Raw genomic sequence first — 16,634 nt, 5'->3', positions numbered from 1 at the left:
CACTGTTGCCAAACAGTTTTCTTTGGAGCAAACAAATCTTGGTGTATTTAATTAGAAAATTATCAATAAAAACATGTTTACCCCAATAGTGCCACGCTTGTTTCCAATGGATTATTTTTCATTGTGTACATTAGTGATTCATTTCAAGACTGGAAGTAAAGAAAAAAAAAAATCTTTCTATTTTCTGGGGGCGGGGGGCACAAAAATAAAATATTGTACACTGTCCCTCTTATCTTGAGGCCTATAGAATCTTGGTACAAGAAATATTTAAAATCAAATACATTGGTTTCACATAATTTATACTAATTAATATCTTGAATCTTGAATTTAAATCCCACAACAGGTCAAGCTGACCCCAAATCTGCAATCTACCAGGTAAAACTGTGAAATGTAATCAAAAGTAAAGAGAATGTGAACCTTTTTTTTTTTTAATCTAATATTTTCCAAATGAAACTGAAAATGTCTTTTAAAAGTCTGATTAAACTACTGGGAATAAACATTGGGCTAAGAACAACTGTGGGGGAAAAAAAAAAAAGAATTTTGGAGATTTTCTATAGGGGTCCTCGTTATAAACCTGAACCCGCCATGTGTGCAATACAGTAAATTATGATTAAGGACTTACAATCATACTTTCATTTTTTTTTTTTGTCCTGCAAAATACATCAGTGTTGTGACACTTGTAATATTGTGACATTAAAATACGTTACTCATCTCAAAATAGATATAATTAATTTAAAAGGCGCAATTACGAACCCCCCAAAAGTCGTATGTTTGATGACAAAATGACTAACGATCAACTCTAAATTGAAACAATGACGTCAGCTTGTGTTTACTTGAGATGCAACCACGTGGTAGTAACGCCACACGCTAAGCCACTGACGCGCCCTGACGTCGGGCACGTGTCTTTTCTCGGCGGCGCGCGCAGTCGAAATCAGGCCAAGCTCATTTGCCTTTTGTTCTCTGCCTTGGATTGGCTGTCTCCTTCCAGCCCCGCCCCACCACGCCGTCGATTGGAGGCTATTCGTAGCGGCGTTTAATAGCTAGGCTACTGCTGCCATCACGGTCCTTGACAGAACTCGGAGATTGTCGTTTTATCATCACAACTAGTACACGAAAGAACGTTTATTGCAACACAACGACCACATGATGACGCAGTGACGTTATCTTGAGGCCAGGAAGGCAGAGAAAGGAGGTTATGACTGAAACACAGCAACCAGCTGTAAACGGTGGCGAAAGCTAGCGTCCGTAACGACGTAAACATCCACTATAATAAAAGTTCTTCATGGAATAGGTTAGTTTAAGGGTCCTTTTAAGCCACTTGAAAACTACATTCCAGTGGGTATTGAAAACAAGTTGATGTTTTCGCATTACACGTTGATCCAGGAAATTCCCCACGGCACTTAAAGGCAGCACAAGCATGAGAAAGAAAAGCTGCTTTATTTGCACTTTTCCGCCAAGTTTTGCGCCACAGCCCTTGCGTTATTTTAACATCTCGTCGCTGTCACGATGCGCCTCGTTGCTGTTTCTCTGAATTATTGATCATCGGAGGCCGGAGCAGAAAAACAACCCCGCGGATTCCGTCACAGCTCATGGCCGAGAGAGAGGCGCCCTCGTCCCGCCTGACAATCCGCCGCTGCCACCCGCCCGCGAGGATCCACCGGCCAACCAAGTATCATCCCAGCGCCAGGCCGCCTTACATGACCGGCAAGTCGGCCTAGACTGACTGGCTGCTGCAGCCTGCATGGGACGGTGATTCTACACTACGCGCGGGCTCCCCGGGAGTCAACGAGTGTTTTCGGGGGTGAGTGACCCGCTTTGAAGGAGACGCTCGCCAGTCATGATGGTCCTTGAACGTCTCACGATTTCAGATCGTTTTGGATAACGACGTTGTCGCTGTTTTGTTGAATAATTCATGGTTGTTTTTTTTAGGGACAGTCATTCTATATGTTTTTTAACAAAACAGACACGTCAATGACATAGATTTATTGTTGTTTTGGTCTTATGAGAAGCAAATCGACGCTGTCCCTGCGGTGTGGTGTTTATGTGCGGCTCGTCCCGCTCCTCACTGCTGTTGTTTTCATTGATGTCAGTCAGTCAGCTGCTTAACAAAAACAAAAACCGCGTTCGTCCAATACTGACGTCATTGGCACGACGGATGTGCTGTTTTTTCGTCTGTTTTCATTCGAATCGCTTGCGTGAAGTAAAAACGTCCTTAGTATGAGACGTTTCATCGATTGAGCCTTTCTAAAATTAACCCAGTGTGCGTGCCCGTGTGACTTTAAAGTGACCTTAACCAGCTTTCTGCTCATGAGTGATTAAATATGACAGCCAATTTTTCTTTTTAACCAATGACGTTCCTCTTTTCCCGCATAAATTTGATTTTGCGACTAATGAGCTGTGATTTTAAACAAAACGACACGAGGCAGGAAAAGTCGCATTATTATTGTACCTGATATTCACATTCTCGTCTTGTATTTATTTACACATCCGGGTACCTGCCTACCTGCCCACCTCTCTCTCCCCCACTTGGCACGTCACGTCACATGGGAAATAATCCTACCATTAAACACAACTTGGAATGCTCGAAAATATCACCGCAGCTAAATTATGTGTATAAAATTAATAATACATATCTAAAATGTCCACTTTTTGACCATTTGTAAGACAAACCATATTTAATAATTACATCTTAATATTACTGAAGGTCAGCAAAACAACACAAACAAAATCGGAACATGGAATAAATTATTTTTATTATTTATTTTTTATCTGGGGATAGGTGAGTCATCTTAATAACATTAATTAATATCATACCGTTTTTCTTCCTCATACGATAACTTGACGGCCGTACACAGCTGCGTTACAGTTTTCACTCTTATTAGTTGTTTATTTTTATGTTTTTATTCCTCTCAAATCTTGACGTGAATAATTATGTATGCATATTGTCCACCAATATCCATCCATCCATCTTCTTCCGCTTATCCGGGGTCAGGTCGCGCTGGCAGCAGCTTTAGGAGGGACTCCCAGATTTCTCTCTCCCCAGCCACTTCATCCAGCTCATCCCGGGGGATCCCAAGATGTTCCCAGGCCAGCTGAGAGACATAGTCTCTCCAGCGCGTCCTGGGTCATCCACGGGGTCTCCTACCGGTGGGACATGCCCGGAACACCTCCCCAGGGAGGCGTCCAGGAGGCATCCTGATGAGATGCCCGAGCCACCTCATCTGGCTCCTCTCAACGTGGAGGAGCATCGACTCTACTCCGAGTCTCTCCCGGATGACCGAGCTTCTCACCCTATCCCTAAGGGAGAGCCCGGACATCCTGCGGAGGAAACTCATTTCGGCCGCTCGTATCCGGGATCTCGTTCTTTTGGTCACGACCCATAGCTCGTGACCATAGGTGAGGGTAGGAGCGTAAATCGACCGATAAATTGAGAGCTTTGCCTTTTAGCTCAGCGGAAGAGAGTCCAGGCCCTCTCGAGAGGGCTTGTACCGGAACCCAAACTGTGTGTGGAGGCAAGTCCGACTATATCTAGTCAGAACTTTTCTGCCTCGCACACCAGCTCGGGCTCCTTTCCGGCCAGAGAGGTGACATTCCATGTCCCAAAAGCCAGCTTCTGCAGCCGGGGATCAGACCGCCAAGGTCCCTGCCTTTGGCCGCCGCCCAGCTCACAATGCACCCGACCCCTTTGGCCCCTCCCACAGGTGGTGAGCCCATGGAAAGGGGGACCCACGTTTCCTTTTTGGGCTGTGCCCCATGGGCGAAGGCCCGGCCACCAGACGCTCGCCTTCGAGCCCCACCTCCAGGCCTGGCTCCAGAGGGGCCCCCAGTGACCCGCGTCCGGGCGCGGGAAATCTGAGTCCACGTCTTTTTCGTCATAAGGGGCTTTTTGAGCCTTTTATCCACCAATAAATGACATTTATCTTTCTATTCTGTCACACAAAACAACGTTAATTTTACGAATAAGAGCAATCATGATAATCAGATTAACAATATGATGTTTTTTAAAATATGGTGCACGTCCGACAATTAAAAGCAGTTATAAGTAAATTAATACAACTAAATCACTGTTCAAAACAGCTACCTATTAATGTGAACAGCTATTAATGTGAAGATAGTAATATTTAAGTGTGGCTAAGAAAGAAGAAAAAAAAGCAGGATGTTCCGGGGGTTAAAAAAAAAAACATCTGAATGCGTAGCTTTCCATCTTTCCAGGGGGACGTGAAGGCAGCGCCGCTATTGATTGGACAGTGTGGCCGTCAATCATCTTTGCAGCGCCCTCCCGCGTGGGTGACGTTTTCGTGCCAAAGCGGTCAGACCAGTGCCAGACGTGCACAACAAAAGACAACAAAAGCACGCGTGGGGGCCAAAATGCGAGCACGAACCCGACACACTTCCACACATGGACAGGAATCGAACACGATGACTTTTACGAGGAGATTGTGACGAGTCGACAACAAGGAGCTTGTGTTGCGTTCGGGTGTTTCCGAACTCGACAGGCTGTCGTCCGTCTCAACAAACATTCAGGTGCGTGACAACACTTATTAGAAATCAGTGTTTTGTTTTTTGTTTTTTTCCCCCCGGAAAATCAACCGAGAAATACAACTAAATGTGTGCTGTCGTGGCGGCATCACGGGTCTGGAAACAAGTTGTGAAAAATGATCGCGCTGTTGCTCCGAGCTGAATCGTCGTCAAGGAGTTGACACAAAAGAGTCGAAAGTACGCGAGTTTTTGTTGATTAAAGTCTTGATTGGTGTCGTGGGGCAGAGAGGCTTTTGTCTGCACTTCTCATGCGAGTGCGCTCGCTTCTTTGTTATTTGCTCTGATCGCTTCCTCGCTTTTTTTCCCCATTCGTACCTGTGCTACAAACAAAAGAAGCAACAAGGCAATGAACACGAATGAGCTATTGTTTGTGATAATGCAGTTTAATATGGTAGCATTGTTGTCTTGACTAGTTCGACGCCGACGCAACCTGACAAACTGTATTTTGTCAAAAAAAAAAAGAAGAAATAGAGCAGCTTCGGTGTGACGACTAAACTTAAAAAAGCTCGTCAAGAAAGGTGGTGTGGGGTCGTAGAGGCTTCAGGTGCCCGAACCATGATTGGGAAAAGCATGTTGCGTTGTTGCCTTTTTACCAGCTCACTTTCTTCTCTTAGTGTATTTCTTTCTTACCTGCAAGGCGAATTAAATGTCGTGTTCAACATAGCAGGTTAACACAGTTGTTAAACTTATAAGTTGTATTGATTATAATCAACGACATTACAGGTGTCGTGAGGTCGCGGTGGCTCCGGTTGCCCGAACCGTGCTGGGTCTTGCGTTTTGTTACCAGTTGCTCTTTGTATTTTTTTATGACTTTTGCCACCCCAAAATTAGCGTGACATAACATGACCCCCCCCCCCCCCCCCCGCCTATTTTGTTAACAAAATGCGCTTCGTGCATCTTGGTGGTATGTGGGGGTGTACTTTTTTTGCCACCTGAAGCAATTCATCCCGCTTGTCCCTTACCTTGGCAAAATAAAGAGGCGACAAATTAAAATCCTTAAAAAAAAAAAAAAACTGTCTTTGGTGTCGACGTTAAACGCGTATTTAAACATGTTGAGGACAGCGTGGTCAATTAAGTAAACAAAGGTGTTGTATAGTCGCGGATCCGACTATTTCAAAAAACAGTCTTTTCGTTGACAAATAATCAGCAGACGCGTTTTCTAAGTCGAAAAAGTTTCCATGGATTTTTTAAACTTGAGTTTTGAGCCAGTGTTGTTGCGAGTGTGACTGCGCAGGCGCAGAAGCCTTTGTCATCGCAGACGGTGAGCAGGAGTGCGCGAGGATTAATTAAGGTGGGCTAATTAGATGAAGAGATGAGAGCTGTCTGACACGCATGCAAACACAAGCACACACGGACGTCTATTGACCGCTTTTGTGTGAGTGTGTGCGCGCCACGTCTACTTCCCGTTGAGGTCTTTTGTTTGATGTCTGGCTTTTTCTCCCCAATGCAAACCGTTTCGAATTCACTGAAAACGTGTTTCTTGTGTTGTCAGGCACAATATGAACAAAGCAAGTTAGCTTTTGTCATTACTTTCCTGCACACGCGAAAAAACCTTCACAAAGTTAATTTCCACCATCATAGTCACTAAATCAACTTGAGACCTCTACATACATCCGTTTCTGTCTGTAAAATGTTTTCTCATGGTAACTAAACAAAAGGAGAAAAATGAGAAACAGCGCCGTCTGTAGACGGCCAAGGGCCAGTCAACAACAAGAAGACGTCATAGTCCCGCCCTCATCGTGTTTGATAGACAGCAGTTCCGTGAATGCCTGGCAGCGTCTCTGTGTCGTTGGGTCATGTTTTTTTCTATAGACTCGTTCGAGAGACTATGTTGAGGTACACTTGGAGGATTAATTTACTACCTTCATATTATTGTTCTGTATTATTTTGTAAACCTGTAATTGTGGAATCTCTCAGAAGTTCTATTCTTTTGGTACTAATAAATTCCCTTCCATCCATTTTCTGTACCGCTTGTCCCCACGGGGGTCGCGGGCATGCTGGAGCCTATTCCAGCAGTCATCGGACAGCAGGCCAATCGCAGGGCACACAGAGACCAACAACCATCCGCACTCATACCTACGGGCAGTTTTGGAGTGCTCATCAGCATGTTTTTGAATGTGGGAGGAAACCGGAGTGCCTGGAGAAAACCCACGCAGCCACAGGGAGAACATGCAAACTCCACACAGGGAGGGACGGAGCTGGATTCGAACCCGCAACCTCTGAACTGTGAAGCGGACGTGCTAACCAGTGCTCCACCGTGCCGCCAACCGCTAAATCCCCCAGCAATAAAATTGAATTAGAATTCCGTTCCAATTTCAACCTCTCCCGGTCGGTCCGTGTCAGTCAAACACCGTTGACAACGGACTTAGCGGTACCGTGTCATGTGCAGGTACCGTGCGATAGATAGATAGATAGATAGATAGATAGATAGATAGATAGATAGATAGATAGATAGATAGATAGATAGATAGATAGATAGATAGATAGAGCATGATTATTATTATTTTTTTATTTGGCCGCGTGTCTGTGACATGGAAATGATGTTCTCACTCTCCCAACCCGGCTACTTGATCGAGTTGCCGTGATGTAAACGTGTCACTTATGATCTCACTGAGGCAACTCGACGTGTTTAGCGATGTCGCGGCACTTTATGGCGACACGACTAAGGCATCACGTGCTACTGTGTGTGTGTGTGTGTGTGTGTGTGTCCCATCCAGGACGCAGGTGCAATTTCCAGGCGCGGCGTCGGCGTGGAGCTGCCACGCGCCCGAGCCCACCGGCACCACGACGGCCCTGGCTTGGATCCTCCGGTGTCTGTTCTGCCAGCAAGTCCAGCGGCGGTGCAACCCGTCCGGCCCGGACGCCGGCGACGAGCCGCAGCCCCCGGACATGGTCAAGATGACCAAGTCCAAGACCTTCCAGGCCTACCTGCCCAGCTGCCACCGCACCTACAGCTGCATCCACTGCAGAGCGCACCTGGCCAACCACGACGAGCTCATCTCCAAGGTATCCCGGCCGAGCTTTCAATACAGGCGGGCGTACGCTCGGCAATTAGACGGTTTTGGTGTTGGGGAGAAGGCTCTGGGTTTTAGTTTCGAGGAAGGAGACGAGAGACGTGGTTCCAAAGCGCCATCGGTGCTTTCAAGAAGCGCCGGCCGGTGTTTCCACTCAACCGGGCTCACGGCTTCAACTCGGGCTTTGTGAATCAAGTTGGGCTTTTCGGGCCCAGGTTAAGATTTAAAACCGCGTTTGTGCCGTGGACGGAGCGGGAAAATGGGGGCGGAGCGAGCGTTACGTGTTAACGTGACCCTCTTTTCTCTCTTTCAGTCATTTCAGGGAAGCCAAGGAAGAGCATATCTCTTCAACTCTGTGTAAGTCGCACACGCACGTCCATCGCCACACGCTTACTCCAAAATCACTTTCACGGTTGGCGGCGGCCATTTTGGCTCGCTAAAAAGACATCCGCGTTGGCTCCAAGTGGTGATTTTTACGTTCAATTTGGTATTTTCTGGGCCTCCTTCAAATGTCTTGAAAATTCAGCGGCCAAACTTTGTTCCACTTTGCAATGTGAAATTTGGTGAGCCAAAGTTGCCTGTGGGGCCTTCAACATCTTAATTGACATTGTCTGCGCTGGACAGGGTGAACGTGGGCTGCGGTCCGGCTGAGGAGCGGGTTCTCCTCACGGGTCTTCACGCCGTGGCCGACATCTACTGTGAAAACTGCAAAACTACCCTGGGCTGGAAATATGTGAGTTGTCACGCACGCTGTAAGCACGGGACGCTTTTTGCTCTTACGACTGCAGGCCCATCTGTCTCCGCATCCATACGTGACGACAACAAAACCTTTCTCTCGGTAAAAAACGAAATCTCATTTTGGGCCTGCGATTCATGATTATTCATTATTGTCGCATGGAAGAATAAAAAAGTTATTTTATTCATGATACATTTCACTTGATTGACTTTTATGCTGCCAAACATTAGAATCTGCCGAAAAAAATAAAACAATCGCAACAGTGGAGCCTCGGTGACCTCAAGAACAAGTCAAGTCAATCTTGTGAAATGCCGTGCAAGGCTTTAAGGTCTTATTTTGAGACGGGTGCTTCTCATTGTCAGGATGAGGATTCCCAATTCAAATGAGGGCTTTTAAAAGCAATTTGCAATTGTGGCTAAGCTAACACGGGCATCAATAAATGTTTTCTTGTAAAACAAGGAAAGCGTCGCCAGTGTGGCTAAGCTAACGATAGCGTGTGTTTCAGGAGCACGCCTTTGAGAGCAGTCAGAAGTACAAAGAGGGAAAGTTCATCATCGAGCTGGCTCACATGATCAAAGACAACGGATGGGAATGACTCTTGGAGGCTCACTTGTTTAACGGCGACCTCCGCTTGACCCCCCCCCCCCCCCCCCCCCCCAATGCCCAGGATTGTGACATCATCACGCCACAGGAGGCAAAACTGCTCCAAAGGAAATCATTGTGTCATTGTGGCTTACCGCAGGACAATGATGGACCACTTTTTTTTTTTTTTTTTACCTTAGCCGCTAAGCGGTTCGCCTCTACGCACCATTTTTTGTTTTGTTTTTTTATGTGACGTGTTGCAAGCTTGGACACGGTTTTGATGTAGCAGGGGTGAAGGAGCTAGCATGGTTAGCAATCTCGTAGGCTAGCAAGTTAGCGAGCTAGCGCATGGGCACTGGATTTTATTTGCGATATTTACACCAATCTGCTTTCTTCTTTGGTGTTTTCGTTTTTAAATTTCAGATCATGTTACAAAATTGTCAAAGCAGTATTTATCTACCATAAATATATTAAACGATGCGTGTAGAATATATATATATATATATATATATATATATATATATATATATATATATATATATATATATGTATGTATGTATATATATATGTGTATGTATGTATGTATATATGTATATATATGTATGTATATATGTATGTATATATATATATGTATATATATATGTATATATATATATGTATGTATAGATATGTATACATATGTGTATATGTATAGATGTTTGGGTAATTGGAGAGTGGCTGGTCCCATGCGAAATTGATTGCAGTTCCATAGAAAGAAGCTATTTAATGCGTCAATATTATACGTCTGTGATACATTTATCAAATGATTTATATTCTATACTCGGTCAGTGTCTTTAGCCGCCTTACTCACGTATGTGTTTTGCACTTTCCCGAGGCTTCATGTCACCTTGGAGGTCAAACCACAACGTTACTCTCATGACGTTTTCTCGCTTTTTACCGTTTCTGGGATGATTGACCGTAAACGTTCTACAATCTGTTGAGGTGACATTTTGCCTTTTTTTTCCTTCTTTCTCCAAATGACCAACAGTTTGGATGTTCTCATTTCAATAAGGACGGTAACATTTTGTCTTTTGGAGACAGACTTGTTTGAGTAATGATGGAAAATTGAATTTTTTATTTTCTTGGTTTTGACGCTGCTTTTGGTGATGAGCGATCAATGTTTTCCGACGGCACCTTTTCTCATTTGGCTTCTGTGACGGACGGCTTGGTTTTCAAAACATTTTTTTTTTCAATTCTCTGATGATTGGAAAAAAAATTCCAGTTCTTTCAGTTCAGAAATATTCTTAATTTTTCTTTTTCTTATTTACTTTGGGGATGAAATTCACCTAAGATATATTGAATATAATATATTGAAATTCACCTAAGATATATTGTTGTTCAATTGCTCCCTTTTAATATTCTGCTTGAGTGATGACAGCTGGAAACTCTTCACGTTTTAGTTTTCTGGGAGCTCTCTCTCTGTCGTTTTTCGTAATGATGGACAAACCATTAGGACACTTTCCTATTTTGCTTTTGTGACGTTCGACATTTGATTGTCTTTAGTTATGCTGTGACATTTTATTCAATTCAATTTAATTACTTGTGTGATGGACGATCACTTTATGATTTTTATTTGAGACTTTTTATTCTTAATGTGGACCGTTCTGACTTGTTTTCATAGGAACAGACAAAATCATTTCTTTAGTTTTGGGATAGTTCTGACTTGGCTCATTTTACAGTTTTAATGGTGGACAGACGTTTGTAAAATGACTTGTGGTTTATTTCTGGGAAGATGGCCATTTTTTTTTCATTGTATGGTGGCATTTTCTTTATCTCTTTCATGATGTATAGACTAGTGCATCATCATACAACGGTTTGACTTTTGTGATTAGCGACAGCTTTCAGTGCACTTTACAATCTGTATGATTTGATCGCCTTCGGCTTCCTAGCTACAACCAATCTCACGCCTTTGCAACAAAAAAAACTTTGTTGTGTTGTGCAGTGCAGAACCCTCTCCCCCGTCCTGTTGAGTCAAAAGTATAACGACGCAACATCCACTTGTGCACATTTGGCTAGATGAGAAGTGATTGATTACTTTGCCGGCGAAGGTCAGTCCACTTAACGCCGCCTTTTTTCCCCCCTCAAAAAACAAAACTGTATGCGTTTAGCATTAGCAACTCTACTCGAACGACAAAGCGCGGAGACATTGTCCCCTGTTTTTTTTACACAGTGATGTCATATGTAAGCTTTTTATAAGTATGTTTCTATTGTTTTTTTTTTTCCTGTTCTGACCCCAACTTGAAGCACTTTGGTGTCTGTGCGTGCATGCGTGCGTGTGAAGCTAGGCCACTTTTGTTTACTTTGCCTGCTAGCTTAGCTTGTTTATTTAGTGCTGGCATTGGATGTCAAGGGCAAGCTGGAAACTTTGCCGTCATCTCGCAGCAACGGCCATTTTAAGTTTGCTTTTTTGGGGCGCACGCTTGATTGTATTTCCTGTTATTTATTCACATCGTGCTGGCCTTAGCAGTTTAGTTCCCAAATCGGCTCCCTGCTGGGTTTTTTTTCTTTTCAATCATCCTTAAAAAAAAAAGTTTTGTTCACACTGCTTGTCAAGTTCAAGTCCTCGCGTAGAGTTCGAAGTGTCATCGCCTCACCGTTTGCATTTGTGACTCGGGATTTACACGTTGAACTCATTTCAACGATAGCAGCCCCACTGAGCTGGAATGGTCCAAGGAGGCAAAACACTGCATTCAACTTGTGAAGAAGCGTCACGCACTGGAGATTCTCCCTCCGGCAAACTCTCTACAGTGCATTCGTTCTAAAAGTCAGAGTCCGGGACCGTCATGTAACCGTTTGGTTTACCACAGTGGTCAAGAGAAGCGTTTGTTTGCGTTCACCTGGCAAGCCCAGCAATGGGCGCCATCTTGTATATCTGTCAAGTCTCGTTTGTGCCTGCTTACTTGCGTTTCTTCTCGGGATGATTCCGACACTGCTTTTGATTTGCTTTGCATTCTGGCTCAGTAGACCGATGTTGTCACGCATCGTCTCATTTCACCGGTGTAAGCGATCTGATACCACAATAAATTTTCAATGCTATTAACTTGCTGAGCTGTCATTGAGCAGATGAGTGTTGCTCACTCACGTTTTCACATTTCACATTTCAACTAGGGTTAGGCTTTCAGTCAGTTTTTCAACTAAGCTTAGGTTTCAAAGAAGAGGTTGAAACTAGGGCTAGGATTTTAAAAAAGGATTAGTGCTTTAAAGTAACCTTTTAAACTAGGTTTAGGGTTTCAAAGTAGGGATAGCACACATTCATCCCAGTTTGGGTGAAAATTGGACCGACCCATACGTTTTGCCCAAAACAACCCAACAATTGGGTTTTCTGCAACCCAAAGTTGGGTCACCTCAGTGGGCTCTTGCAAATAAATGGGCGGGGGATTTAAAATAAATCCTGCAAATATTGGAATTTGCTGCTGCCAAACTACAAATATGCACGGGCTGTGGTTTGATGTTTTAGTATTACCATTCACCGCTAGATGGCAGGAGAAGGATATTTGCAAGGTTTGTGAGAGAGGCACCTGACTGTACCCCTCACTTCCCGTGGAGTCTCCACTGTGGAAGATTCCTATCTTATAACTCTTTGTTGCAAATAGGTTAATCAACGTAAATGGTCATTGACTAAAGCCATGTATTGGCTTGATCTGAGGCATTTTATGCAACTCTGCTCCAACATGCACATGCACATATGACTTCTTTGACTTATTATGTATGACTTATTTGTCCACCCATCCAAAACATCTCTTGGTTTGCTTCTAGAGAAAAAGGTCTGCCGCTGCAACTTAAATTGTAGAGGTGGAGGACATTTTTATGGACGGACACGTAAAAGGCTTGCTCCACGCAAAACAAGCACCCTCCCACCTCATCTGCCGCGAAGACCGAAATGAGTCTTCAGCAGACTGCAATATTTGTTTTATATATTGAAAATTGAGTCATTCACTCAAAGTATGCTAAAAAGACCACGCGCAATATGTGAAAATCCGCGAGACCTCCAAGACATCTCGTGTGGGGAATTTTGTCCTAAAGTGGATACTTTTTAGTTATTATCCATCAGCGGCTCCCCCAAAACTGGACTTTGTAGGCGAGCCGACCCGCACTGTCACGTGTCTGCTGGTCGGATGGAACGACTTGGCCCCACTCTGAAGTTGCAGCCAACCATGGACTTGCCACATAAGTAACAAGCAGTGTTGCCGTTTATGTGTCTGCTCCTTCTTGTTGACAACTCAGCCCCCTTTCTGGACCGGTATGACTACCTCAAGGTCGTCAAGGAAATAGTCAGGCTTATCGGTCCATCCGTGGATTTTTGTTTTCTGCTTTTGTTGCTGAATATTGATTGTCCACAAAAACAACACTGGGTCCCCATTGTGACCTGCAGTGAAAATGAAAGAAAAGTTCACGTTTGTTTTCAAAATTTGCATTCTTTATTCAACTGTTATTTCTTTTTTTATGGACATTTATTTCGCGCACAGCCATGCCACTCGAGACATTCCAAGACATCTCATGTGGGGAATTTTGTCCCTAAGTGGATACCTTTTAGTTGTTATTATCAATTTGGCCCGTGAACAACTATGTGTCTTTGTGCTCTTGTTAAACAAACGTATCGTTGTGGAAGAAGCCTTGAACGTTCTGACGACTCCCCCGCAGCAAAGCCAAAGTAGCGTGATGAGTCCGAAGTCATTTTTCAATTTGTTCGCCATTACTGTGTGGTGCTGTCACGTGTCTGCTGGTCGGATAGCCATCCACTAGTTTCAGGCAACCTTGGACTCGCAACATAAGTAACAAGCAGTGTTGCCGTTTGTGTGTCTGCTCCCTCTTGTCGAAAGCTGAGTCCCCTTTCTACACCTCAAGATCATAATGAAAATAGTCAGGCTTACTGGTCGGTCAATGGATTTTTGTTTTCTCCTTTTGTTGCTTAATACTGATCAGTTGGTTCCCATTGTGACCTGCAGTAAAAATGAAAGAAAATATATTTGTTTTCAAAATTTGCATTATTTATTTAACTGACTTTTATGGACGTTTATTTAGTGTGCAGCCACGCCACAGCCACGCCGCAGCCACGCCGCTCGAGACCTTCCAAGACATCTCGTGGAGAATTTTGTCCCTAAATGGATACTTTTTAGTTGTTTGGCCCGTGCACACTGCACAACTATTTGTCTATGTGCTCTTGTTACACAAATGTATCGTTCTGGAAGAAGCCTTGAACAAAGCCAAAGTGGCGTGATGAGGCGTCGGGCAAGGACTTTATGACTTAGCATCAAGGAGCACAATGTCTTCTTTCTCTTTCAACTCCTTGGTGTGTCCTACAAGCTCCTAGGTTCAACTCCTGTGTGCATAAAGCCCTTCTGTCATGTTGGAGGGTGTCTTTGAAATCATCACGGGGGGGCACGTCTTTTGCATACCCACCATAAATCCAAATACTTGCACACCCATTTATTTTGAGACCGCCATCTTTGCCTCTACCTCTAAATGTTGAGCAAAAAAAGGCCCATTCGTGGACAAGCCTTTGTGTGCCTGTGGGCGTGCGGGTGTGCACTCATTGGGCTCATTCGTGTAAGTTAGGGTGACCAGTCTTTTTCCCGGACATGGCCTACTTTTGAGAGATAAAAAGATGTCCGGGGGAAAGTTCAAAATTGTCCGAGATTTTGTTGGACTGCCTCAAACATAAGACATGTACGGTATTGTCAATAGAATTGCCACTCGGTTGCATTTCACTCAATTCCAGCTTTCTCTGTATGGGTGGCAAAAAAGTCACGCCCTTCTCCTCAAATCTAGTCACTTTGCTACAAAGTAGGATGGGCTGGCCAGTCTACACCGAGTGTTTACAAGCAATGCCGACAGGAAAATGCACGTTCACAGAGGAGTTAAATCAAAGATTCAATAAAAAAGATGATACTTTTTATGATCATATTTATATGATAGATATTATGAATAAAAAGTATTCTACATATGGTTTGTGCTTTTGCACTCGAGGCTTGCGAGGCTCAATTGGAGACGCTTTCCCCTCATTTCTCTCAGATTCATTTGCTCATCGTTCATTTTCATTCAAAAGCACGTCGGCTAAATGTATTTTCTCACGTTCTCTGAAAATCAACAGGAATTCTGAGAGGCGTGAATGGAAAAGCTTCTGTAGTCTTGTCTATATCCTTGAACATAAATTGAGTGACACCTCATTGAATTCCAACTTTCGCACTTGGATTTAATTATTTATATTTACAGTTAAACGAGTTGACTGCTTTTCGCTGTTGTTCACGTCTAGAACATTTACAAAGTTACAAAAATGAAAGGACTCAAAGGGGCAGTGCTGTTTCCCTTTTTTTTTTAAACTTTTGGTCATACGCACACGCGCGCGCCGCCCCCCACGTAGCTTGAGAGTGCTTTGAGCCTTTGAATGTGACGTGTTTGACGTAGACGTGTGGGCGCGGCATGCTTCGGGCTCGGAGCAGAGTGGATCAAACTTCCATTTTCCTCTGGACTACAATCCACTGGCTATTTTCAGTGAGGCGACTTATCATTTGTTTTCTGAATTCGTTGCGACCCCCAGTGAGAGGGGGGATTGATTTTCCTCCAACATGTGGATAGAATTAAAGAATGTACTTCTCCTGATTGGCATATATTGGACATGTGCTTCAGGTAAGCAAATTGTATCTTTAGTCCATTAAAACAACAGTAAAGAGCTGGAGAAACGATGGAATGTACTGTACTGTACTGTGAGTTAGCATGACTGCATCTGCTTATATTCTCACATTACGGTGCCTGAGATAAAAAATAAATCATTGCAATGTCACAAATTTGGACGACAACAACTTTGATGAACTTAGAAGAATCCACATTATTCGGACACTTTGATGTAGTTGCTGTGTCCAACTTGGTTTGAGAGGAGCCCAATCCGGACCTTTCTTGTTATCGAGGCTTGCCTTTATCATCATTGTCATCATTCATGCGGGCTGCTGTAATGTCCGAACATACGAGCAACTTGACTTTGAAATGACGAGCTAAAGCCGTTGAGTCAAGTGTCTTGGCTTTTTTTTTTTCACGGCGGCAGACGAGCGCTTGTGAATTTTAAGTGCGCAATGGCTGTCGGTATGATTATTGAAGTTGAGCATATAACTTCAAAATATTCAATCTAAAATTGCTCTTTTAGTTTGAAAACCGAATGTGTTTATATGTGCTGTCGCGTTACTGGGCTTTTCCTTCCATCTCTCTTTTCTGCGTTTGCTTTTGATTTTCTGTCGCTCTGTTTTTTTTTTCCCCCCCTAAAACATGGGCGCACTTGGAATTCAGGAGCGGCTGATTGGACTTTGTGACACTTAGATGAGTTGCACCGTTCGGGTTTAAGACAGAGAATGTCAACAAGACACGAGAATAATAAATAATATATAATAATAAGAATGATAATAGTGATAATACTAGTTTAATAATAATAAAAGTAATACATTTATTATGAATAATAATGATAACAATAATAAATAAGAATAATCATTTCTTATACAATATATTATGCACATGTGTATATAGACAAGATATTTCTTGGCGCCCCTATTATAAGAATATTTTCATGATTTATATGAGCTAATTATAATGAATAATAATCAATCATTATTAGTCATTATTATTAATAGTTTCTTACAGTCCTTGATACAGTATGAGCAATAATTTCTTACAGCCCCTTTATACAATAGATATTTCTTAGCACCTCCGTTATAAAAAATCATGGTTATTATGATCTA

The 16,634-nt window shown here is 43.4% G+C and overlaps 1 protein-coding gene across 2 annotated transcripts; it reads left to right on the top strand.

Moving 5' to 3' along the window:
* The first annotated feature begins 1,119 nt into the window (after positions 1 to 1,119).
* On the top strand, positions 1,120 to 9,384 carry LOC119126785 (protein yippee-like 1). 2 transcript variants are annotated; one of them, XM_037258209.1, is made up of 6 exons: positions 1,120 to 1,801; positions 4,213 to 4,524; positions 7,257 to 7,545; positions 7,867 to 7,910; positions 8,178 to 8,286; positions 8,795 to 9,384. In XM_037258209.1, the coding sequence occupies exons 3-6, from the start codon at positions 7,429 to 7,431 to the stop codon at positions 8,882 to 8,884; spliced, it is 360 nt and encodes a 119-aa protein (XP_037114104.1). In that variant the 5' UTR covers positions 1,120 to 1,801; positions 4,213 to 4,524; positions 7,257 to 7,428; the 3' UTR covers positions 8,885 to 9,384. The 2 variants fall into 2 exon arrangements, with proteins under 2 accessions (XP_037114104.1, XP_037114105.1); XM_037258210.1 differs by lacking the exon at positions 4,213 to 4,524.
* The last annotated feature ends 7,250 nt before the right edge of the window (positions 9,385 to 16,634 follow it).

The sequence above is a fragment of the Syngnathus acus genome, chromosome 9, assembly GCF_901709675.1.
Source record: "Syngnathus acus chromosome 9, fSynAcu1.2, whole genome shotgun sequence".
NCBI lineage: Eukaryota > Metazoa > Chordata > Actinopteri > Syngnathiformes > Syngnathidae > Syngnathus > Syngnathus acus.
This window is presented reverse-complemented; position numbering and strand designations above follow the sequence as displayed.

Excerpts from the sequence above, each read along its gene's own strand:
- LOC119126785 (XM_037258210.1), top strand. The coding sequence starts at position 7,429 with ATGGTCAAGATGACCAAGTCCAAGACCTTCCAGGCCTACCTGCCCAGC. Across the intron at positions 7,546-7,866 it reads ACGACGAGCTCATCTCCAAG|TCATTTCAGGGAAGCCAAGG; the intron begins GTATCCCGGCCG and ends TCTCTCTTTCAG. Across the intron at positions 8,287-8,794 it reads CTACCCTGGGCTGGAAATAT|GAGCACGCCTTTGAGAGCAG; the intron begins GTGAGTTGTCAC and ends CGTGTGTTTCAG.